This window comes from Oryza glaberrima, chromosome 8 (assembly GCF_000147395.1).
Source record: "Oryza glaberrima chromosome 8, OglaRS2, whole genome shotgun sequence".
NCBI lineage: Eukaryota > Viridiplantae > Streptophyta > Magnoliopsida > Poales > Poaceae > Oryza > Oryza glaberrima.
Genome location: NC_068333.1, coordinates 19,717,553 through 19,741,340, shown reverse-complemented (window position 1 = coordinate 19,741,340; position 23,788 = coordinate 19,717,553). Strand labels below are relative to the sequence as shown.

Sequence of the window (23,788 nt, the reverse complement as noted above, 5' to 3'; positions counted from 1 at the left end):
GCAGGGGACACGGAGCACTGGCGGCGGCGGCGGGGATGAGGAGGCGGCCGCTCGGCTCAGTGGCATGCGCGAGGGGAGGACGAGGACGCGGCTTCCCCCTCCCCCCTCCCTCTCAGCGGCGTGTGGGCGGACGGAGCTCGCCGCGGCTTCCTCCCTCCCTCTCGGTGGCGTGCATGCGGGGAGGACGAGGGCGGCGGGGGCGGACGGAGCTTGGCGCATCTGGAAGGATGGCGGCGGGCGGTGGCGGAGGCAGCTCCGGGCATTAAGGACAGCGGTGATCGTCGGCAACTGTCGGCGCATGGATCTCCGTCGTCAGGCCCTCTCTGTCACGCCGCTCGGGGGAATTCTTCGCCGCCACCGCCGCCAAGGGAAACGGCCGCCTCTTCACCGCGACGAGGTGCACGGCCGGCGTCGTCGAGCCCCCTCCATCGCGCCGCTTCGACGACGCCGCCACCTCCACCGCCGGACAGCTCCTCCGTGGCTGCTGCCTCCCGTCCACCTAGATCCCGCGCCGACGATGGGCGCCCGCCGCTAGCTACAGGAACCTCTCCTCGATACCAGACCGCCACCGTGACCTTGATCCCGCCGGAGACCGGCGCCTAGCCGCCCCTCGCCGAGAGAAGAGGAAGAGGAAGAGAGATAGAGTAGTGTATGACAGGTGGGTCCCAAATTTTTTTATAAATAGAATGCTGACTGGACTGCCACGCGTACGCCATGTAGACCAAAACCACCACTGATTAGGTCGAGGGGGGTCGAGGGGGGTAATTCATCCGGTTTGTATAGTTGGGGGTGAAAAATATTCGATTTTGTTGTTCGGAGAGTAATTCGGTCGACCGCGATAGTTCGGAGGGTAATTCATAATTTTTTCCTTTTGTTGTTTGCACCACCAGCTGCCTGCCTCCCCAAAACGGGCCAAGATTTTCCGACGGTGGTCGGAGCCGCACGCGCAGCACGGCAGCAGCAGCGTCGTACTTGACTTCAGTTTCAGCCAGCTTTACCACCACCGCCGCGGCGCCAGTGCGCCACCTTTCCCCCGTCTACCACCACCCCAGTATGAGTAGTACAGTGTATAGTAGTAGTAGTATCCCTCGATCTGCCGCGCGGCGATTGGGCATCCTGCGGCCCTTCTGACTTGTGGGAGCGGCACGGCACAGCACAGGCAGAAAAATTGCGCAAAAGCGGCAGCAGCGCCACGTGACGAGGGGGGGGGGGGGGGGGGGGGCCTCTGCCTGCCTGCGCGTGTCGCGTGTGCGGTGCGCGTCTGTGGGCATCGCCGCGTCGGTCCCCCGCGCGCTCCTGCCGAGCGGTGCCAATGCTCGTCGCCAAGTCACGAGTTCCGATTGACGGCAGCGCGGCCCCGCGTGCGGCGTGCCATGCTCCTCGGATGCCAATGCTCGTCGCGGGCGGGCGCACCCGTGCGTGCGATGCAAGGGAAGACCGATGGTTTTCAACGCGCGCGTGCGTGCGAGCGTGCATCGGTCTGGCGGCTCTGCTCCGCTGCTGCCGTCCCTCTGATAGGCCAGGGCCAGCCCAGGGGTTGGGTGGTGGGTGGGCTTCTCATCGATGATAATTTCCTTGTTGGGCTGACGCACCTCGGCTCTGGTGAATTGAAGCAGCAATAAGTCTATCATGCCTCCCAATTCCCGCTTCTGATTGAATCGTCTCCCTCAACCGCAAAACCGGGTATAACATCTCCCCCATCTTCGAAAATCGGTATAAATCGACTCCTTTAATCGTTTGAGAACCTGTTTATGTTGACATAGCAATTTACAAACCTACCAGTAGAAACCGTTTTAATTCCAAACCACCGAATGAGTCGATTTACACCAGTTTTTGAAGATGGGGAGGCGTTTTAACCAGTTTTACGATTGAGAGAGGTGATTCAACCAGAAGTAAGAGGTAAATGAGGTAGAATAGACTTATTCCATTTAAGCACAACCTAATGTATTGTGTGGCTGACACATTTTTAGATAATGGAATGGAACATCCCAACCTTTGCTTAAGAGTTACAGCCAATTATTATAAGGTTCACACAAAAAAGCAAACGCATGGTGTTGGGTTTATGTTTTGTGTTGAAAGGCTGGAAGCCTGGAATGTTGGAGATTTTTTTTAATTTTTTTATTAAAATATTTGTAAAACTAATTTTGTGTTTCAAAATTTTACAACTGGTCGCCCGTCGCCCTTTGGGAGGGCGATAAAAAAATCGCCCTCCCAAAGGGCGATTTTCGTGACGTGGCAGACGGCCGTTGGCTCATGCCTAACGGTCGGCTATAGGGGGCTGTCATTTTGCAGGCGACCCCCTTGCCGCACTTAGGGAGGACGGTTTAACACTATGCGGGGCCGCTCCCCTTCTCCTCCCCCTCACCCCTCCCTATTTCTCTTTTTTCGGATTTTGAGTGAATATAAAGGAAAATCAGAGAGCGGCAAGGAGGCCGCCCTTTTGCAGGCCGCCCCCCGCACAGTGTTAAACTGCCCTCCCTAAGGGCGGCAAGGGGGCCGCCTATAAAAAAAGCCAGGTCGCTATTGCTGCCCTTTTGCAAGCGGCACCCCGCACAGTGTTAAACTGCCCTCCCTAAGGGCGGGAAGGGGACCGCTTGCAAAAAAGCTAGGCCGTCCTCGCCGTCCTTTTGCAGCCCACCACCCCCCCCCCCCCCCCCGCGCACAGTGTTAAACCGCCCTCCCTAAGAGCGGCATGGGGGCCGCCTGCAAAATAGCAGGCCCCCTTTGCCGGCCGTTACTTGTGAGGCGATGGCTGTCTGCCACGTTATTAAAATCGCCCTCTGGGAGGGCGGTGGGCGACTACTTTTGTAAATTTTTGAAACACAAAATTAGTTTTATAAATATTTTAATAAAAAAATTCCAATGTTGGATGGGTAATAGGAGACGGTCCAATAGCCTATTTGTGTTCAGGAGCTGAAGGCCCATGCGAACTTTAGTTACATCTCGAGCTTGCATCTTTTGCCTAATTACATGAAAGAGGATCGATTACATAAAATAAAAGATAGACTTTTTCAAGTTCTTTAGCCTAAAAAATAAAAAAAATCATTTTCATAGGCGGCTCCAAAAGACCACCTGTGAAAATGTTTCTTGGCGGCTGATTTTGAGCCTTTATAAATGGTCGATTTTCATAGGCCCTTAGCTACATGCGGATTGAAAAGCGCTCGTGTAACGGGTTATGAACCGCTCACACAAACGTTTTTTTTTAACACAACCTCAAAGAGATAAAATAGGTGATATAATTATGATCTCATAAAAATTCCTTCAATATGATCTTGGGCTTATATCTTATATATGTAGTTTGAGAGAGCCCCAACTACTCTACGCTTGTGGAAAAAGGATCCGTAGATTAGTAATCCCTCCGTCCCATAAAAACCAATCTAGTATTGGATATGACACATCCTAGTAATACGAATCTGAACATATCTCTATCCAAATTCATTGTACTATAATATATCACATCCAGTAATAGATTCGTTTTTTTCGAGATGGAAGGAGTATACTTAAGTTAAAAAAAAGTTTATTTTTCTAAGAACAGGCACACAACACTTTATTTTTCTAAGAACAGGCACACAACACAAAGGACAGCAGGGGTGAACTTTCAATACGGACTTCTCACCCAACCAGCGATCTTTGTTAACTCTACTCAAAACAGTGAACCATTATCAGATTATTCTCAGCATGACTTGCAGCACAACGAATAATAAATCTTCAACTAGTGAGCATCCAATTGGGCACTTGGCTCTATAGATCAGTTCAGCGTGTTAGGTAGCAACCATTTGATTGTTTAGAACTTGCAAGACTTGCGAATCGTCGAGCCGTGTCTTTATTTATGTATATCAGTCTGCTATATACATGCATATGAACTTGCACAGCTAACCGCACAGGGACCTCTGCTTACGAACTGTATGATGCTCTGCGTCGCGTATGAATTTTCCGTAGATACGTATCATGTTCACTCCCAGCGTAGGAAAAATAAGAAATGACGATGTCATGTGGAAGTCTTTCTTAGGCAGCCCGGCGAAGACGCAAGCTAGCTAGCACCAACTCCACTTGGCTGTTCTTCTATTGAAATTTGCGAAGGTTTGCGTTCAGCCGCCAGCAGGTTGTGACGATCAAGCGATCCGCAACCATGAGCGGCTGAGCGCACATTACATACACATCAGCTTCATATAAGCAAAGCAACAGTATTAAGAGTCTGGTTACAAATCACAAAGATCATTAATACTCCCAACGTCATAATACACTAAAACACACATGACCGGAGGGGAGTACTTATTTTTTAAAAATTTTGATCTTACCGTTGCCTCGCGCTCATCACCTGGGCCGGCGGGCCGTCTTGGGCTGGCTGGAAGCCCCAAGGCCTGTGACGCCCTTCCCGCTGCTGGGCCGGCTGCTGCTGGGCTGTCTCCACCTCGCGCTGTACCTGGGCCTCGCGCTGACCCGCTTCCTGGGCCCGTCTCTGGCGTTGGGGGAGCGCCTCAGCCTGCCTTGGTTGTGTTGGGCGGTGGCAGCGGGGTGGTGGGCGCGGCCGAGCCCCTGGCCTTCCCGTCGCCGGTCACGTCGCCGGTCGCATCGCCGCTGTATGCTTCTTCGCCGACACCTGAGGCCAGCGATTCGCCGCCGTCGCCTGCCGGTGCTTCGCCGCCTGCTGCGGCCTCCGTCGGTGGTGCGCTGGACTCCATGCCTGCAGCAGCACCGGCCTTCGAGCCTGTTGCAGCACCTGCCGTCGATGTCCCCCCAGCACACGCTCCGGCCGTCGAGCCTGTTGCGGTTGCCGGCGACGCTCTGCCGGCTGCCGCCAGCCCTGCAGATGGCGGCGAACTCGCTGTCGGGTCCGCGGCGGCCTCGGTCAACATCCTGCCCGCTCAGGCCTCCGCGGTCGGTGTGGAGCTGGGCGGGCTGGCCTCTGCCGGCGGCGAGCTCGGCCTGGCTGGCGGCGAGCTCGGCCTGGCTGGCACCGGGCTCGTCCTGGCCTCGTCGCTGTCGGCTGTTTCTTCCACGGTCACCGCTGTCGGCGCTGACGGCGCTGTTCCGGCCGACGGAGAGTGGGTGCCGGCCGGCGGCGTGCTCCCCCTGACCCCGCCGTGCTCGCCTCCACCGGCCTGCTCTCCTCCGACCTCGCCCCTGCTCTCTACCTTGGTTGTAGGTGTGCTGGGCACTGGTGGCATGCGGGTTGTGGCCTCGCCGACCTCGCCCTGCGGTGCGCCCTGCTCTCCACTACGGTCGCCTTCGCGCTTCGACCCGTTCTTCGACGAGCTTGATGCCTTGGCTGCCGGAGTGGGTGTGCTGTCTTCGCTCTCGGTGGAGTTGTCGCTGCATCCTGTGTTGCAGGAGGTCCCAGCAGCTGTGTCTTCACCAGTGTTGGTGGAGGAGGTTTCGTCGGCTCCTGTGCCGAAGGGGGTCTCCGTGCCGATTGGGGAGGCGGTCCCAATCAGCCGTGGGGAGGCCCTGTTCGACGTTCCGGTCCTCGCCCTGGACCTTAACGGCCGGCCGGTGGCGTCCTCGCTTCCTCTGTCGGTGACTGACAACGCCGCACTTCATGCCTTCCTCACCAGCTGCTGCAAGGCTCTGCCTCCCTAGCTGCTCCCCCCGCCGCCGCCTTTGGCCCCCGTCGTCGTGGCCAAGGGAGTGGTCCCGAAGCGCAGCAAGCGGATTGCTGCACAGATCGCGCTCGCCGGCCCGAGTCACACAGTCACTCGCGCGCAGCGCAACCTGATGCGCAAGCTTGGGTTGGTGCCGGAGGAGGGTCCGGTTTCGGCACAGGCGTTGGCGGACTTCGACGCTCTCTTCTCCAAGCCTCTCTCACAGGACCACATCATTGCTCTCTCTGCGCTCTTCTCCAGCTCGCTGCCTCCCGCACAGGCGGCCGAGGCGTTGTCTGCCTGCGTCTGATTTTCTCCACATGTCCTCCCCCCTCTGCATGGTCTTTCTCCTTATGGGATCATGTAATGAAAATATTTTGGTGTGGAATGTGCGGGGTATGAACTCGCGTGCCCGTCGGGACGCAGTTCGTGATGTTGTTTGTGATGAGAGGATCTCTCTTCTTTGTCTTGAGGAGACCAAGATGGATGTAATCCCTTCTCGCTCTATTCTGGAAATGCTAGGCCTTGACTTTGATTATTCTTTCTTGCCTGCTGTCGGTCGGTCTGGGGGTGTGTTGCTTGCCTGGCGGACTTCCGTCTGGTCTGTCTCGGATGTTCACCTCGCAGACTTCTCTCTTACCGCGTTTGTTCGGCACCTCTCGGATGATGCCCCTTGGTGGCTCTCCGTCGTCTATGGGCCGCAGGAGGAGCCAGATAAGCTTCGGTTCCTAGATGAGCTCCGGGTGTTGTGGTCTTCCCGCTCAGGCCCTTGGGCTGTTGTAGGTGATTTCAACCTTATCCTTGATGCCCAAGACAAGAACAACCTCAATCTCAATCGCCGCATGATGGGTCGCTTTCATCGTTTGATTGATGAGTTGGACCTCCGGGAGTTGCCGCTTCACGGTCGTCGCTTCACTTGGAGCAACGAGCGTGACTCACCTACACTCGTCAAGATCGACCGCGTCTTCTTTTCTGCAGATTGGGAGGAGCTTTTCCCCTCTTGTCTCCTTCAGGCGGCCTCCTCTGTTGCCTCTGACCACTGTGCTCTCCTTCTTCATTCCTGCGTTGACTCGCCGAGGGGGCACCGCTTTCGCTTTGAGGCCTTTTGGCCTAAGTTTGAGGGCTTCCTCCAAGTTGTGCAGGACGCCTGGCAACCTCCTGCTAACCTTCCCCCTTCCCCGCGCTTGCCTGGTGTTTCTCTAACACGGCTAGGCGCCTTCAGAGCTGGAGTGATCGTCATGTCGGTAGCGTCCGCCTCCAGCTGCAGATGGCGAAGGAGCTCATCTTTCGTCTCGATGTCGCGCAGGAGAACCGGTCTCTCTCCCCCCTGGAGACCTGGTTGTGACGAGACCTGAAGTTGAAGTCCCTCGGGCTTGCCTCTCTTGAGCACACCATCGCTCGTCAGCGTTCGCGTCTGCTTTGGCTCAAGGAGGGTGACGCCAACACCATGTTTTTCCACCTTCACGCCAGAGCCTGAAGACGGAAGAACTTCATCTCACGTCTTAGAGACGGGGACCAGCTTGCCGTCACCCATGATGAGCTTCAAGAGCTCGCCTCTTCTCACTTTGGCGCCATCATGGGGACGTGCGTTGAGCGCGAGCTCGCTCTTGATCTCCACTCCCTCGGCCTCTGTCCGGCGCAGCTTGGGGAGCTGGACGGCCCCTTCTTGGAGGAGGAGGTGTGGGCGGTGGTTAAGTCTTTGCCTTCTGACAAGGCGCCTGGTCCCGATGGGTTCACGGGTCGGTTCTACAAGACTTGCTGGCCAGTGATCAAGTCAGTGGTTTTGGCGGCTCTCAACTCCCTCTTCTTGGCTAACGGCCAGGGTTTCTCCTCCCTCAATGGTGCCCTCATCTCTCTCCTTCCTAAGAAGGATGAGGCCGTTGACATTCGAAATTTCCGTCCGATTAGCCTCATTCACAGCTTTGGGAAGTTGTTCTCTAGGATTTTGGCCTCCCGTCTTTCTCCTCTCCTCGACGGGCTTGTGGAGGCCAATCAGAGTGCCTTCGTCAAAGGCCGATCTCTTCATGACAACTTTCACTATGTCCAGCTCGCGGCAAGGGCTCTCCATGCCAGACGCACTCCCCGCCTTCTTCTCAAGGTGGACATTGCGAAGGCTTTTGACACGGTCAGCTGGCCGTTCTTGCTTGAGGTGCTTGCCCATCTAGGGTTCAGTCAACGCTGGCGTGATTGGATCTCCCTCATTCTTAGCGCCTCCTCTTCCCGGGTGCTGATCAATGGGGTGCCGGGTCCGCGCTTCCTTCACCGGAGGGGTCTTCGGCAAGGAGACCCTCTTTCTCCTATGCTTTTCATTCTAGTCATGGAAGTGCTCAATGCGATGCTTCGTAAAGCCTCTGATTCGGGTGGGTTCCTTCCGCTTAATGATCGCGCTTTGAGACACCGCGCCTCTCTTTACGCTGATGACTTGGTCCTCTTCCTCTCCCCGGTTCGGCAGGATCTCGAGTTCATCCAGGGCATTCTCTCGGTCTTTGGTGCGGCATCCGGGCTGCGCACCAATTTTGCCAAATGCTCGATTACTCCGATCCGCTGCTCGGATGAGGACCTGGAGCTGGTTCACTCTTGCTTCCCCTGCTCGATTTCTGATTTTCCTTGCACCTACCTCGGCATTCCGCTGTCCGTTCGCAAGTTGCCAAAGGTGGCTCTTCAGCCACTGGTGGATAGGGTCGCTCATCGCCTACCACCTTGGAAGGGGCGTCTCACCACTCTTGCTGGTCGCTCCGTGCTGGTCCAGTCTGTTCTCTCCTCCATGCCAGTCCATGCATTTATGGCAATCGGCCTTCCTGCCTGGGTTGTTAAGGCCATTGACAAGAAGCGACGCGCCTTCTTGTGGACGGGTACAGATGCGGTTCATGGGGGACAGTGCCGGGTGTCCTGGACGAATGTCTGTCGTCCTAAGGCCTTCAGTGGGTTAGGAATTCCTAACCTCAGGTTGGCAGGGTTCGCCCTGCGCGTTCGCTGGCTTTGGCTTCAGCGTTCCGGGCATCCCTATTGGGATGGCTTGAAGGCCCCGGTCGAGCAGTCTGTCTCCGACATGTTCGAGGCGTCCACCTTCTTCGTGCCGGGGGATGGTGAATCTATGCTCTTCTGGACTGACCATTGGATTGATGGAGGCCGCTCAGTGGCCTCCTTGGCTCCTGACCTCCTCTTCGCAGTGCCACAGCGCCTCCGTTCGCGCACGGTTGCTTCTGGCCTGGCGAACAACTCCTGGGTTTCGGACATCCGCGGGGCCCTCACTGTCCCTGTCATCTCCTAGTTTCTTCTTATCTGGGATGCTGCGCTTCGAATTCAGCTCTCGCCGGGTGTCAGAGACCGTCTTGTTTGGCGTTGGACGAGCGACCAACGCTACTCTGCGCGTTCAGCGTACCATGCCTTCTTTTTTGGCCAGCACTCCTTTGCCTGTGCCGATCTTCTCTGGCACGCGAAGGGCCCTGCTAAATGCAAGTTCTTCCTCTGGTTTGCATTTCAGCGGCGCTGCTGGACGGCCGACCTACTCCTAAAGCGTGGCTTGGATAGTCATTCAGCCTGCCCCTTCTGCGGTCAAGAGCTTGAGACAGCGAACCACATCCTCCTCGATTGCGTCTTCGCTCGGCAAGTTTGGCTCCGTGTGCTGTCGCCTCTTGGTTGGACTGCCCTCTCTCCTCCCCGAGGTAGCTGTCTCCAAGATTGGTGGCCTTCTTCTAGGGTTGGCTTGCCGGGGCATCTCCGGGCCAGTTTTGATTCTATGGTCCTCCTAGTCTCTTGGCAACTGTGGAAAGAGCGGAACTCCAGAGTTTTTAACTCTGCATTATCATCGGTCTCGGAGGTCCTTGAGTCTATCCTCTCTGAGGGCCACCTTTGGTCTTTAGTTGGTATCGCTAATTTTGGGTTCTCCTGGGAAGGTAGTGGCTCTGCCCCCTCCCAGCTATTTGGAGTTGTGTGTAGCTGTCTCAGTAGTCTTTTGTCTCTTCTTTATTTTAGTCTTTTTTTCTCCCCTTTCTTGGCATAAGTCGGTCTGACTGATTGCGTCGTGTAACAAACATTCTTTTCTTCTAATATATTGACATGTAATTCTTTTGCGCGTTCGAAAAAAAAAACCGAGAGAGTACTTGACTGTCGCATATATGGTCGATATGATTGATCGTTTCCCCTTTCCTTTTAATGATTTGTGAGCTCACGAAGTATGAAAAGAAAGAGTGAAAGACCATTTAGTAGTAGTTACAATTCTTTCTGTCCTAAAATATAAGGATTTTTAGCTATGAATTTAAACAACTGTGTTTCTAAATTCATAGCCAAAAGTTACTATATTTTGGGATGAAGGTAGTAGTACCTCCACCTCTCGACGATATCAAAGGATGACAGTTCCCACAAACACATGTGAAAACCAAATAAATTTTGTCAAAAATTATATTTTCTTTGAACTGGATCGATCCACCGAGTGAATTTATTTCCGTACCTGGTGATGGGCACAATTACCATGGTAACCGCGTGGTAAGAGAAACCATACTTATTCATTGTCTTTCGTTTTCATTTCAATTGGTTACAATGAAATTTTTAATATCTAAGTTTTTATTCATTTTCTTGTTTTATTGTAAACTTCTAATTTACGGCTCCCTTTGATTCAAAGAAAAATCATACAAATTTTGGAGGATTTTATTTCTATAAAAAAATATTTTTCCTATATAATCATTTAAATCAAAGGAATAAATCGTATGAAATGTCTCACTCCATGCAAGTTTTATAAGAAATTTAATATGGGTTAGAACCTCATGGGACGTTTCTTTTGAGTCTTTATCTCTCTTAAAATTTTTGTGTTTTTTCTGCGGTCTAATCAAATGACTATTCTTGTGTTTTTTTCTATATTTAATCATATGTTTTATAATTGTATTTATATCAGAATTCTATATTTTTTATTCCTCCTTTTTTATTTCTAAGATTTAAAGGGGTCCTACATAAGATTGTGTGACAAAAAGAAAAATGAGTTTTCCTATTTTTTTAAAGTCTTTTCTTGAAGGTTTTTATGTCTCCCAAAGGGTATTTCTGTTGTAGTGTCTCGAAGCAAATGTTTCCAATCTGTATTGTTGATACTTTTTGTGATAAGATGCTTTAGAGTCTCCTCAAGCGAAAGTTGATTGACCTAAGATTTCACGAGTTTGACTGCAACTGTTTGAAGTTATTAGAACCAGTTTTCGTTTGATAATGAGCTACTAGAACTAGCAAAGGGATTATAATAGATCACCCGAGTAAACATCCCCTCATTTACTAGGCAACTAAATTATTATGATTCTTTTCTAAAAGTTTGATACGACATATCAATATATAACATATCATTATATATTACTGTATAAATATATAAGTATAAATTCGACTTCTCCAAGTTATAAAAAAATAACAAAATTGATGGTGAGTATATGTACTCAGCTAATTTTTTAAAGAGTTTTTTTTAACTATTTAGTTGACATAAAATAAATAAAATAACTAGTGGATGCCAACTCAAGTGACTAAAAAGAGTTTCTCGATCAACATGATCTATCAATTTTCATTTAGAAAATTGACTCTGACTTGGCAGCATAATTGAGACTAACACATGCACATCCACCATACCAAAGTACAATTACTGAACCGTCCCCGTCCACTACACTGTTGTACGATCGATTACCAGTAGTAGCTCACTCCTAATCTCCTACAAATACGTAGCGTCACTCGCTTGCATTGCATCGCATCTCCAACCCAAACCCAATTAATCCTCGCCCGTTGCCCATGGAGCCATCAGCATTGGCCACCTTGCTATCCATGGCGCTCGCCGCCTTCCTGCTACTCGGGCTGATCAAACGCAAGGGCAGCCGTCGTGGCTACAACCTGCCGCCGGGTCCGACGCCGTGGCCCGTCATCGGCAACTTCAACCTCATCGGCGCGCTGCCGCACCGCTCCATCCATGAGCTCTCCAGGAAGTACGGCGAGCTCATGCTCCTCCGCTTCGGCTCCTTCCCCGTCGTCGTCGGCTCGTCGGTCGCCATGGCCAGGCTCGTCCTCAAGACCCACGACGCGGTGTTCATCGACCGCCCCAGGACGGCGTCCAGGAAGCACACCACCTACGGCTACGCCGACATCACGTGGTCGCCGTACGGCGCGTACTGGCGCCAGGCGCGGCGGATCTGCGTCACCGAGCTGTTCAGCGCCCGCCGCGTCGCGTCGTTCGAGCACATCCGCGCCGACGAGGTGCGCGCGCTGGTGCGCGGCCTCTTCGCCGCGGCGTCGTCGGGACGCAGCGGCGCCGTGCACCTCAACAGGGATCACCTGTCCACGCTGAGCATGAACGTGATCACGCGGATGGTGCTCGGGAAGCGGTTCTTCGGCGAGGGCGCGGACGCGGCGGAGGGGCCCGTGTCGACGCTGTCGGAGTTCAAGTGGATGCTGGACGAGCTCCTCCTGCTCAACGGCGTCCTCAACGTCGGCGACTGGATCCCGTGGGTGGACTGGATGGACCTGCAGGGGTACGTGCGGCGGATGAAGAAGGTGGGCAAGATGTTCGACGCGTTCATGGAGCACGTCCTCGACGAGCACAGCGAGCGGCGGCGGCGCGAGGGCGAGGCGTTCGTGGCGAGGGACATGGTGGACGTGCTCATGGACCTCGCCGACGACCCCTCCCTCGAGATCAAGCTCGGCCGCGTCGGCGTCAAGGCGTTCACGCAGGACCTCATCGCCGGGGGCACGGAAAGCTCGTCGGTGACTGTGGAGTGGGCGCTCTCGGAGCTCTTCAAAAACCCCGCCATCTTCGCCACGGCCACCGACGAGCTCGACCGCGTCGTCGGCCGCGGCCGCTGGGTCACGGAGAAGGACATCCCGAACCTCCCCTACCTCAACGCCATCATGAAAGAGACCATGCGGATGCACCCCATCGTGCCGCTCCTCATCCCGCGCGTCGCCCGCGACGATGCCGCCGTCGCGGGCTACGACATCCCCAAGGGCGCGCGCGTGCTCATCAACGTGTGGACCATCGGCCGGGACCCGGAGCTGTGGGACGCGGCGGAGGAGTTTATGCCGGAGAGGTTCATCGGGAGCAGGATCGACGTGAAGGGGCAGGACTTCGAGCTGCTGCCGTTCGGGTCCGGGCGGCGCATGTGCCCCGGCTATAACCTCGGGCTCAAGGTGATGCAGCTGAGCTTGGCCAACCTGCTGCACGGGTTCGCGTGGAGGTTGCCGGAGGGGATGAAGGAGGAGGAGCTGAGCATGGACGAGGTGTTTGGGCTGTCGACCACGCGCAAGTACCCGCTCCAGGTGGTCGTCGAGCCTAGGCTTCCCGTTCAACTCTACTCCTTATGAATCTGTGGGTCAGTGTGTGTTGATGAGTGGGACGTACGTGATTGTGCACTGCTGTACTAGCTTACTTGCTTTCAAGTTTCAAGGTTTCAAGTTGCGAGTTGCAAATAGCCGTTGGTGCAGTCCGTTTATAGATGGCCAAATTGGCCCCCTGGCCCGACCTACATGTCGGGTCGTGCCGTGCCAACCAACGGGCTGCACACATGGCCCAATAAGATTCGGGTCGTGCTGGGCCAGCCCGAAGGCATGACAGTATATTGTGCTTCTCCATAGAATAAGTCTACTTTCATCCCTCAACTCTTTGGGGTGTCTTGTATGGCTAGAAATATGTCTATTTTGTATTCCTCTTCTCTTTGGGCCTTGCCTTATATGGTTGATTAAGTCTATTTTGGATCCCACTACTATTTTCTTTGATCATGCCATGCCGGCCGGCCGACTGTGTCAAGGCATCAGCCCCGGCACAGCCCACTGTTGGGCCATGTCATGCTTGGGCCGGGCCAAATTGCCGTGCCTTGGGTCGGGCCGTTGGGCCTCGGGCCATATGGCCAAGTCCGTCCTCTCCTCCATCCCGGTGCACCTCTCCCTTGCCATCGGGTTGCCGAATGGGTCTTGAAAACCGTTGACAAATGGCAGGAATCCTTCCTTTGGAATGGATTGGACTCAGTCTATGGTAGGAGTTGCCTTGTCGCTTAACCCAAGATGTATTAGATCAAGTAGCTCGGGGCCCTGGAAATCATGAACCTACGGATCATAGGATGGGTCCTGCAAATGCAATGCGATGGACTTGGCTCCAGCGCATTAGAGACCCCTGCTAGGCCAACATTAACCTACCACAAGTGCAGTGTGTGTCGGAGATTTTCCATGCGTTAGTCAATCTGTCATGGTCGTTATCGGAGATGGATGTCGCTCGTTGTTCTAGTTGGACAACTGGATCGACAGACAGTTGATTCAACTGATCGCCCCAGATCTGTTCCTTGTCGTCCCTGTGCATCGTCAGGACTCCACTTCGGTTGTTGCTGGCCTAGCCGACAATACTAGGATATATGACATCACCAGCGCCCTGACTGTGTGCATGCTCTCCCAATTCCTTACGCTATGAAATAGAGTATAGAACTTCCTGACTCTATCCAAAATGAGTTCATCTAGCGTTGGATGGATGATGGGTACAACATTGCCTCGACCTACAACGCGTTCTTTGAGGGCTTGATCTCCTTCCTTCCTTTGGCGCAACGCTGGTCCCGCAAAGTATAAGCTTTTTTCTCGGGCTTGCACTTTAGTTACAGAGTTGGACGGCTGATAAAATGCACAACCGAGGGATGGACAGTCATACCATGTGTCCTATGTGTGTGTAGGAGCTGGAAACGACTCATTGTATCTTGGTAGAGTGTGTCTTCATGTGACAAGTTTGGCTCAAGTTGCTACCTAAGATTGAGTTGACCTCCCTCTCACCCTGCCGACAATATTTGCTTCATATTTGGTGGAGTCTTCTCGCCAGCGGCTACTGGATCGTAATAGGAAGGGGTTCGATTCCCTCATCCTTTTGATTACCTGGCACCTGTGGCTGGAAAGGAACACTCACGTCTTTGAGGGGATACTTTCCACAGTAGAGACAATGGTTGATTGTATTGTGCAAGAAGGAAAGCTTTGTGTGGGTTACGGCGATGCATAGTCCCCTAGGAGTTTTTCTCGGTGCTTAGACACAAACTCTTTCTCCTTTTCCCTTGTTGTTTTCAGGAATCTAGTTGTCTTTCCTAGTTAGTTTTAGAGGCGGATGGCCCCATACGGTAGGGTGGGCCGGCTGGCCCAGCTTGCTACCAGCCCATAACCCACCCCCTCCCCTCCTGGGTCCCGACGGGAGCATTGAGCCACGCGCTAGGTCGTTGAGTTGGGCTAGGCCCTTGAGTGCATTGAGGCTGATCGAAACGCAACTACTCAACGCCTCGACTCCATGAACGCACGTAGCCACCCACCGCCGTACGTAGAACCCTATCCGCTAGTGCTGCCACACCAGCACCACATTGTGAACCTGGGAGCCGTTCACTGCCGCCTTGTTCTCTGCCACCTTATTCTGCATCATTGGCCTCGGTTGTCCTCAATTTTTTTCTCAATCTACATCATTAGCCTATGTTGATTGCAGCAGCAAAGGAAAAAAGAACATTTTTTGGGTGCGTATCTCCATCCATACGTGATTTGCTCTTCTGGGATTTGTGTTGTTAAATTTTGGTGGGTGTTGTCATGAGCTCAATCATTGCTTGGTCTCTGTGTCTCTGGTAGTGTTCGTGTGTGAGAGAATATTAGTGGATTGAAAACTTTTGATGATGCTAATTGGGTTGGTTTATGGATAAACAGGTATGGTATTTCTGCAATTTTGTTGATGTTCTTTGAAACCCTCATCATTTTCAGTTCAATAGACACTCCCTCTTAATATCTCATGGTGTGACCCACCTAATTTTGTCAGTTTGATGTGTCCTCCTTTTCCCCTTAAACCCCTCATGATCTGCGTCAGCAAGTCACGGTCATAAAATCTCCTTTTTTTTTCTTGCTAATATATTTTTGATGAAAATTTCTTGCTAATATATAGATGCGCAAGATTTTAAGCAAATAAGGACAGTGCCGATTATTATAAGTTGATGCCTCGCGCGTGGCAGTTTTATTGATCACTATCATGGCCTTGCTTTAGTTAACCTCGCTAAAGAATACTACAGTCTCCATCCTACAATAAGGGTATTTTTGAAATTCAAATTTGTTCCATAAAGTGTATATTTCTAGAGTTGTAGTTGTCCATTCAATTCTTCCGTATGTTTTGACTTTTTATCAAGTTAAACTATTTTTAAGTTTGACTAAGTTTATAAAAAATAGTAATATTTTTAACACAAAATAAACATGCTACCAAAATTTATTCGATGTTAGATTTAATGAGACTAATTTGGTGTTTTAGATGTTGCTATATTTTTTTATAAAATTGAACAAACTTAATAGAAATTTAATAAAAATCCAAAACATCTTGTAATATAAAACAAAGATAGTACCTTTCATTTAGATTATTACTAGTTCCTCCTCGATTATAAAACATCTTGTAATATACTACTGCCTCCTAGTTCCAACCAACTCCTAATTTAGTAAGGAGCATTTAGATTTTTTTTCTTCCCTAATAATTTTTCTTTCAAGTGCTAAAAATGCACATATAATGAGATGAAGGTGGTAAGAGAGAAGATTGGCATTGGGAAGAAGAGAAATAGAAGGAACAGAGCAGCTAGCAATGGAGGTCGGACAAACGACATGAAGAAAGGGATATGGAAATTACATTTATACTGCTTTGAAAATTGGGTTTAATGCATCCATGGCAAAGATCTTGAATTGGGCCTTGAGAAATTATGGAAGGAAAAAGTACACGGAAGGTCCCTCAACTTGTTATCGAGTTATAAAATCGTTCTCTAACCACAAAACCAGATATTCAACGTTCCTTAACTAATCGAAACCGGTCACGATAGATCCTTCGGTGGTTTTGACCCCGGTTTTATTCTACGTGGCAGCTGAGTCAGCGTGGGACCCACGTAGATCCCACATGTCAGCGGGGCCACATCAGCCTCCTCTCTCTTTTCCCCACTTCTCTCTCTTCCTCATCTCTCTCCCTTCTCTGCCACCGTCGACTGTCCCACCAGCATGAAGGACGGCTGGAGGGCGCACCGGCGCGTCGCGTACGACGGCGAGGCCAAGAACCTCACCGTCGCGCTCTCCTACGGCGACGCGGCGGCGGCCCAACAGATCCCGTGCTCTGGTACGCCGTCGATCTGATGGAGTACCTCCCCAATGCCGTCGCCGTCGGCTTCTTCGCTGTTACGGGCGAGGCCGCCGAGCTGCAGCAAGTGTAGTACTTGGAGTTCACCACCAGCATCGACCCCAAGGACGTGTGGGTGGTGTTGGGACTCTACAGCTTGCTTCTCGTGCTCGTTGCCATAGGGGTGCTCTGGTTCGTGTCGCAATGGAGGAAAGCCGGAGAGCTCGCCGATGGCGACATCTTTGACGAGATGGGGTACGACGAGCTTGCCGACGAGGAGTTCTTCGTGGAGAGCGGGCCGTGGCGGTTCCGGTACAGTGACGCGCGTCCGCATCCAACGCGCGCGCCGGCCGCCGCCACACCTTCCTCCTCCCCCGCGCGCCGGTCACCGCCACACCTTCCTCCTCCCCTGCACTCCGGTCGCCGCCACACCTTCCTCGTCCCCTCCGTCTCGCCGCCGCCCGAAACGGCGTCGGCTGGGGCACCCGGCGCCCATGGTGGAGGCGGCTAGATCCGGATTCGCTGTAGCCTCTCCGCCATCGACGGTGGCCGGCGGCGGCGCCGTGCTCACGCTCGTCCTCCTCGCCGCGGCTGAGTGGTGGCGGCGGCGGCGGTGGCGGCGGCGGCGGAGCCCGAGCCCTAGTGGTGGTGGTGGTGGCAGCGGCCGCAGACCTCGCCGATGGCGAAGAGGCTACGGCGAATCCGAGGCGGCGGCGCCATGCTCGCGCTCGTCCTCCTCCTCGTCCTCCTCGCCGTCGCTGCGCGGCGCGGGCGAGGGCCATCGGCCGCCGCCTCGGGCGCAGCAGGAGCACGACGTCACCTCCACCGCCGCCGCGGGGCCTTGCGACGCCTACCTCGTGTTCCGCTGCTCCCCACCGCTCTATGCCTCCGCCGTCTCCATCTCCAACCTCCTCAACATCACCGCCACCGCCGTCGCCGAATCCAACGCCGTCGACCCCGGTCACCCCCGTCGCCGCCGACCCCCTCGTCCTCGCGCCCGTTTTTGGCGACCTCATCCCCACCCGCCGGCTAGCCTGCCCGAGAGGAGAGAACCGAGAGAGGGAGAGAGAGGAGGAAGGGAGAGGAGGGGAAAAACATGGAGGGTGATGACGTGGCATTCCGACACGTCGGTTCTACGCTGACTCAGCTGCCACGTGGGACAAAACCGGCGTCAAAACCACCGAGGGACCTAAAGTAAACGGTTTTATAAGTTAAGAGATGTCATATATCTAGTTTTGCGTTTTTGGGACGATTTTGTAACTCGATGACAAGTCAAGGGACCTTCGGTATACTTTTTCCAATTATGGAATCCCAAGTCCCTGGCCTGACCCAATAATATGCCAACGTTTGGGCTTGCAGATAAGGGGCTTTAGACAGGGAGAAAGATATGGGCTTTGTTTAGATTCCAAAAAAATTTTAGCCAAAAACGTCGCATCAAATGTTTGAACACATACATGAAGCATTAAATGTGGACGAAAAAAATCAATTGCACAGTTTACATGTAAATTGCGAGACGAATCTTTTGAGCCTAATTACGCCATAATTTGACAATGTGGTGCTACAGTAAACATTTGCTAATGATGGATTAATTAGGCTTAATAAATTCATCTCGCAGTTTACAGGCGGAATAGGTAATTTGTTTTATTATTAGTCTACGTTTAATACTTCAAATGTGTGTCCGTATACTTCAAAAACTTTACACCCAAAAAACTAATCACACCCATGATAGCCTGGTACTTGTAGCATCCCAAGAAACAATAGGCCTGTTTGGATTGACGCCATACTAAAACTTTGGCAGGCCTACAGAGAGTTAAAAATGTTTATTTGGATTGAAGCCATAATATGTATAAGAGACAAGTTCACCAAAAACTAATTTTTTGGTAAAGGTATTGTTTTAATAAAGATGGTTGGTTTTTCCTACCGTACCAAAATTTTGATAGGGTAAAATTCGATAGGGTAGCAATCCAAAATGTCCCGATATCTTTTCTCAATTACACACAAGAGATTCACAAGCATGCACATCTCTATGCACACATATCATACGCACATATAGGTGAGTCTGCTACCTACCACACGTTCAAATCAACACCATCACATTTCTAACATCAACAAATTTCTATTAAAAATGTACCTACATGGTTTTTAATATTTATGGGCATTAGATCTAAATCAAAATGGTCATAAATTTTGTATGCAGAGGCGGATTCAATACGGGTGCTAGGGGGGGACTTACCCACATTAGATCCCCATAGAGAGAAAGAGAGAGGGAATAGGGAAGAAGAGGGAGAGGAAGAAGAGTAGGGGGCTGGAGCAAGAAGAAGATATGTCCTCCCTCCCATTCAATCCTAGATCCGCCCCCGTTAGTATGTATATGTACCTAATAATGGAAATACCAATACATACTTCCTAGACACCTTTTATGAGAAATTGCACGGGCAAACTTTATGCCTACTTGATTAGTACATGAAAACGAATGCCAATGACACAATTCGTCAAATTGCAAGTATACACATGATTTGAATTTACATCAAGTATACAACGCACAAACGGCACGAAGTTTAATTTGAAGAGGCTACACACACTGATACACAGATTGATAGCTGCAGGAAGCCAACACCAAGAGCTAGAAGAAGCTGATATAAAAGGGGCAAGAGTCAGCCGTACCATGTCCATGTCTAGCTCCATGGCACGTACGTAGCACCATGAAAACCATCCCTACGCGCAGGCGCAGGGGCTCTCGAGCTCGTCGTCCCCCACGCCGCCGTCGGCCTCGTCCGCTCCGCCGCGGAACGCCAGGTGCCCGGCGGCGAGCCCCGCCACGACGGCCAGGAACACCCCGCCGTTGAACGACATGACAGCCAGCATCAGGAGGTACCCGACCGCGGCGCTCAGGCCGAACAGCGCCGCCGCCGCCGCGGAAGCAGCAGACCGGGGCTCCTTCATCCACCGCCTGCCGAGGCCGAGGCCGAGGCGGCCCCCCGCGGCGGACAGCAGGGCGCGCGCGTCGGACGCGGCGGGCACGACGGGACCGGCGGCGGAGGAGGCGGCGCCGCCGCCGCCGCCGGCGCGGTGACGACGACCCGCCCTGAGGCGGACGCGGCGGGCCTCGAGGTGCTGGTAGAGCGCGGCGGCGAGGAAGAGCGCGAGGAGGGAGGCGAGGTACCCCGGCCACCCCGACGTGCGCCAGCCGTCGAAGAGGATGGTGACGGACGTGCCCCAGTAGAAGCTCATGTGCATCATCGCGGCGGCGCGGCGAGGTCGAGCAGCAAGCTCTCTCTCTCTCTCTCTCCGATCTGTGGGTGGTGGCTAGGCTTGCCGGCGGCGGCGCGACGTGGTCGGGGTTTAATACGACTACGAGCACACACACTGACGATCGAGTCCAGGCCCCTGATCTTACGCGTTTATTACGGCCCGGATGCCATTGGATCATCAATCAGGGAGATTTTCTCTCCACCATCCATCCCAAAATATAAGCATTTTTTAAATATAGCGACAAGTCAAACATTTTTAATTTTGATTATTAATAGAAAAAGAAAATAAAAATAATCAGTAAAATTAAAGTTACTAGATTTATCATTAAACAAACTATTATAATATGCAAGTCTTTTTATTTAAAATATCTTACTTTTTATAGATAACGTTGGTCAAATTAGCATCTCGAAAACCGTGTCAGGATTTAAAAATGCTTATATTTTGGGACAGTACGAGTACTAATTTTAATTAGTATGTGTGTCGTACGGTTCTTGCAATGTAAAGCTTGTTGCATCCTGTTTTGCTGATGGAGCACTTAATTAAAGTAGAATAGCGTATACTGGGATAATGCATGTGTAAATATGTAAATACATCGTCACTTGCTAGTTGCTTCTTTAGAAGCAGCAAGCACATGGATTTCTCGTTCATTTTTTTTCTTTTCTTGTAGGTTGATACCACTCGATGAATCTCCTTGCTGACAACGTGAAGAAAGTCAAGGTACGGTACTTTAGCTAAGAGCGACGCCCCAGCGTGCATGCCTGATCGTACGCTAATCAACAGGGTTAGGAAGTAGAAGTACAGTGCAGATAACTAATAACAACGTGCAGTGTCCAAGCAGATAGTACTAGCTAGTACTAAACGTACAATTTGTACTGCACCAAAACGCACACACAGAGAGGGAGAGACGTACACTCTCTAACGCTTAGAGCAGGCAAAACCCGACGAGAGCAAAGCATTGGTTTGCAATCATCCGCTGCTCCACTCCACTGCTTGTTTCAGAGAAATCTGATGAGGATGCTTTTGTCTTTGGCACAAGATCTTTCAGTCCATCCTGCAAGGAAGGAGAAAAAAAATAATGTCAATTCGTCCCTGTAATTGTTCAGTACACCCTCCGTCTTAAAAACAATAAACTTTTCTGAGAATCGATTCTTTTTTGGGTAGGAGGGAGTAGTTAAAACTGCGTATAGAAGTCGATAAAGATTGCAATTCAGCTTAACTTCAGAGGACTTCAATTTGGTTGTTCATTGACAATGATTCATTTGGTAATTCACAGTATATATATTTCATCACTATCCAGTTCCAACTTTTGAAGGCTTAGCACAAGCAAATTTCATCTCAACATTGCCAGTGTTTTATTCTGTTTTCGTACAGGAGAGTGTTACAACTATCACCAAGGACATGCGTGTTCTTAAGTGTACAAGACAAGAACACAAACCCGAAGCAATCACACTAAAAATGGCGTCCAATACCGTCAGGCAATCTTGCCAGACAGGCTGCTAAAATACAGTATGTTGAGCTCAAAACATGATTACTTGGTGGAAGGAATAAGGTACTTGAGGAACGGTTCTGCCTTAGGAGCAATGGATTTCACATCATCAAAATTGGCCATTTCGAAATCCTCATACTGGAAGCCAGGGGCACAAGTGCAGCCAACTAGGGAGTAATGAAGCTCAGGATCCCTCTTTCGAGACTTGACAAGAACGCTGCCATCAGATGCGAATGATTCAACATCCAGGGTAGGGAAAGAACCGAACCACACATTTGGTGGCACGGTATACTGGGGACGCTGGCCAGCCTCCAGGTGTGGACCGATGACAGTGAGGTCAATGTGTCCATCATCGTGTAGCTCAAAGACCTACAATAAGGAGAGGGCAGCCTTCATTAGAGGCTATCTTTCATACAATGTGGAAATTTCTCTAGTCATGGATAAGCTGGCAAATGGGTGAACAAGGTGAAAGAAATATTCTAACCGTGAGAGGCTCTCCCTTGTAGAAGTGCCATGTTTCAGCACAGGGAATGCGATGGAGGTGAGAAACACTCCCTGATGGAAGCAGGAAGTAGATAGCAGTGCTGATAGCACGGTCGACCTTGTCTGCAGGACATTACAAAAAAGTATGAACATTACTATATCAGCTCGATAATATATTAACATGTCTGTTTTGAATCACACAATACTCAAAAGTGAAAAATGGATGTCAAGAGTGCCAGTACATCAAGGAGTGGTAAGATATGCCAGTTGTTCATTCTCTCCATGTCAAATCCATCCCCTCCTGCCCTTAGCTAATGTTGAGTTATTGACAGGCCAAACAATAAGTAGGACAATTACTGACTTTCGATAATCAACTGCCGGTATTAATATAGGACAACACTCGCACAAGAGAGGAGGGAGAACAGATGTTTTGGATGAAGATCATTTTTTGATGAGGAAAGCATAATCTTGTTTCTTGCCTACGAGTCAAAGTAACATTACCAATCAAAGGCCTCAAAGGTGGAATATCAAAGTAGCAGGAACACTATTCACGATTCAAAGGTCCTTATTGAACATAGCTGTGATGCATACATGTTCTTTCAAATTAGTGATGGGAAATGTTTACTCTCAGCATCTGATCAGTTATTGGCCATTTGAGCAACAGTCTTAAGTTATGGCGTTGTACATTTCCTAGAAAATTCTATTTTGATTGGTACAAATATCTTTCTACATATGCATGCTTCTCTTCCATTTCAATTACAGATTCTACAAGACAGCAGAGGAAGCATAATTTAACACACTACAGTTTTTGAAAAGGCAGCTACTATCCTTCTACTGATATCTTTCTACATGAATGCTTTCTTGCATTTCAATTACAGATTCTACGAGCAGCAGAGGAAGAATAATTTAATATGCTAACAGTTTTCAAAAGGCAGCTACTATCAACATTACCACGGCTTCTATTAAGCTTGTATTGAAACATTTATGTCGATTACTACATTGTTCAGATTGGCCCAACGCCCATCAACAATATCTTACAAACATTACAGGTTTCGTAATCTCAGATGTATGTAAACAGGATTACAGGAACACTAATGGCTACCAGCATACTAGTACTACTACTTATTATTGGATCAAAATCAAAGGTATGCAAGGCTCCAAGCATAAAGTACAACCACAAGCAGCCCCATGTAAAATTGGGAGAAGTTGGAGACGATCCGGGTTCAGGTATGCTAACAGAGTAACAGCACTATCGCAAGAAAAATCGTGGGTGTGATGAAAGTGCGGCGTCGATGGAATTTGGAGCACGAACACATGCCACCAAAAAACAAGATTAGTCAAACGGCACTCATACTACGCTACAATCCAATCTAAGGCCTAAACATGCAAAGTCGAGGAGACAAACAAAAACCTCGATTCCAGCTCAACCCGATCGCACACCACTACATCTCCTACCCGAACCATACATATGCGACTGAGTAAGTTAGCAAAGAGCAAACACAGAATCAAAGCACGGGGGGACTAAACCCTAGCGAGTGAGCAAACTCGGGGGCGTACACTGCGGCGGGAGCTGCGCGGTGGTGACGGAGACGGAGCCGTCGCGGAACGTCTCGGTGTAGTAGCCGCCCTCCGGGTGCGGCTTCAGATCCAGCAGCGCCGCCACCTCCGTCGCCGTCATCTCGCTCGACCCCATCGCTCCCTCCCTCCCTCCCTCCCTCCCTCGCCTAGATCTGCTCGGCCCGTGCCCGTTCGCCGATTCTGGTCGCCGGTCGCCGGTCGCCGCCGCCGCCGTGAGGTTTTCTTCGGATTCTTCTCGGCGATTTTTGGCGTTTGTTTGTGCGTGGAAATGGAATGAGTTATGTGGCCAGTTGAATCCCAATTTCCAGGGGCAAA

At 51.2% G+C, this 23,788-nt stretch overlaps 4 protein-coding genes across 4 annotated transcripts; 2 read left to right on the top strand and 2 right to left on the bottom strand.

Annotated features, from left to right (window-relative positions):
- Positions 1-4,254: 4,254 nt before the first annotated feature.
- On the top strand, positions 4,255-5,580 carry LOC127783106 (uncharacterized). Its single transcript, XM_052310366.1, has one exon. It carries the CDS (start codon positions 4,255-4,257, stop codon positions 5,578-5,580), a length of 1,326 nt encoding a protein of 441 aa, XP_052166326.1.
- Positions 5,581-11,336: 5,756 nt separating this feature from the next.
- On the top strand, positions 11,337-13,134 carry LOC127782838 (trimethyltridecatetraene synthase-like). The gene has a single exon (XM_052310111.1). It carries the CDS (start codon positions 11,337-11,339, stop codon positions 12,897-12,899), a length of 1,563 nt encoding a protein of 520 aa, XP_052166071.1. The 3' UTR covers positions 12,900-13,134.
- A 6,028-nt stretch (positions 13,135-19,162) lies between these two features.
- On the bottom strand, positions 19,163-20,081 carry LOC127782851 (putative copper transporter 5.2). Its single transcript, XM_052310124.1, has one exon. The coding sequence runs from the start codon at positions 19,912-19,914 to the stop codon at positions 19,390-19,392; it is 525 nt and encodes a 174-aa protein (XP_052166084.1). The 5' UTR covers positions 19,915-20,081; the 3' UTR covers positions 19,163-19,389.
- Positions 20,082-21,240: 1,159 nt separating this feature from the next.
- On the bottom strand, positions 21,241-23,788 carry LOC127782174 (uncharacterized). Its single transcript, XM_052309249.1, has 3 exons — positions 23,453-23,788; positions 21,897-22,018; positions 21,241-21,781 (listed from the first exon to the last, which is right to left on the bottom strand). Exons 1-3 carry the CDS (start codon positions 23,586-23,588, stop codon positions 21,455-21,457), a joined length of 585 nt encoding a protein of 194 aa, XP_052165209.1. The 5' UTR covers positions 23,589-23,788; the 3' UTR covers positions 21,241-21,454.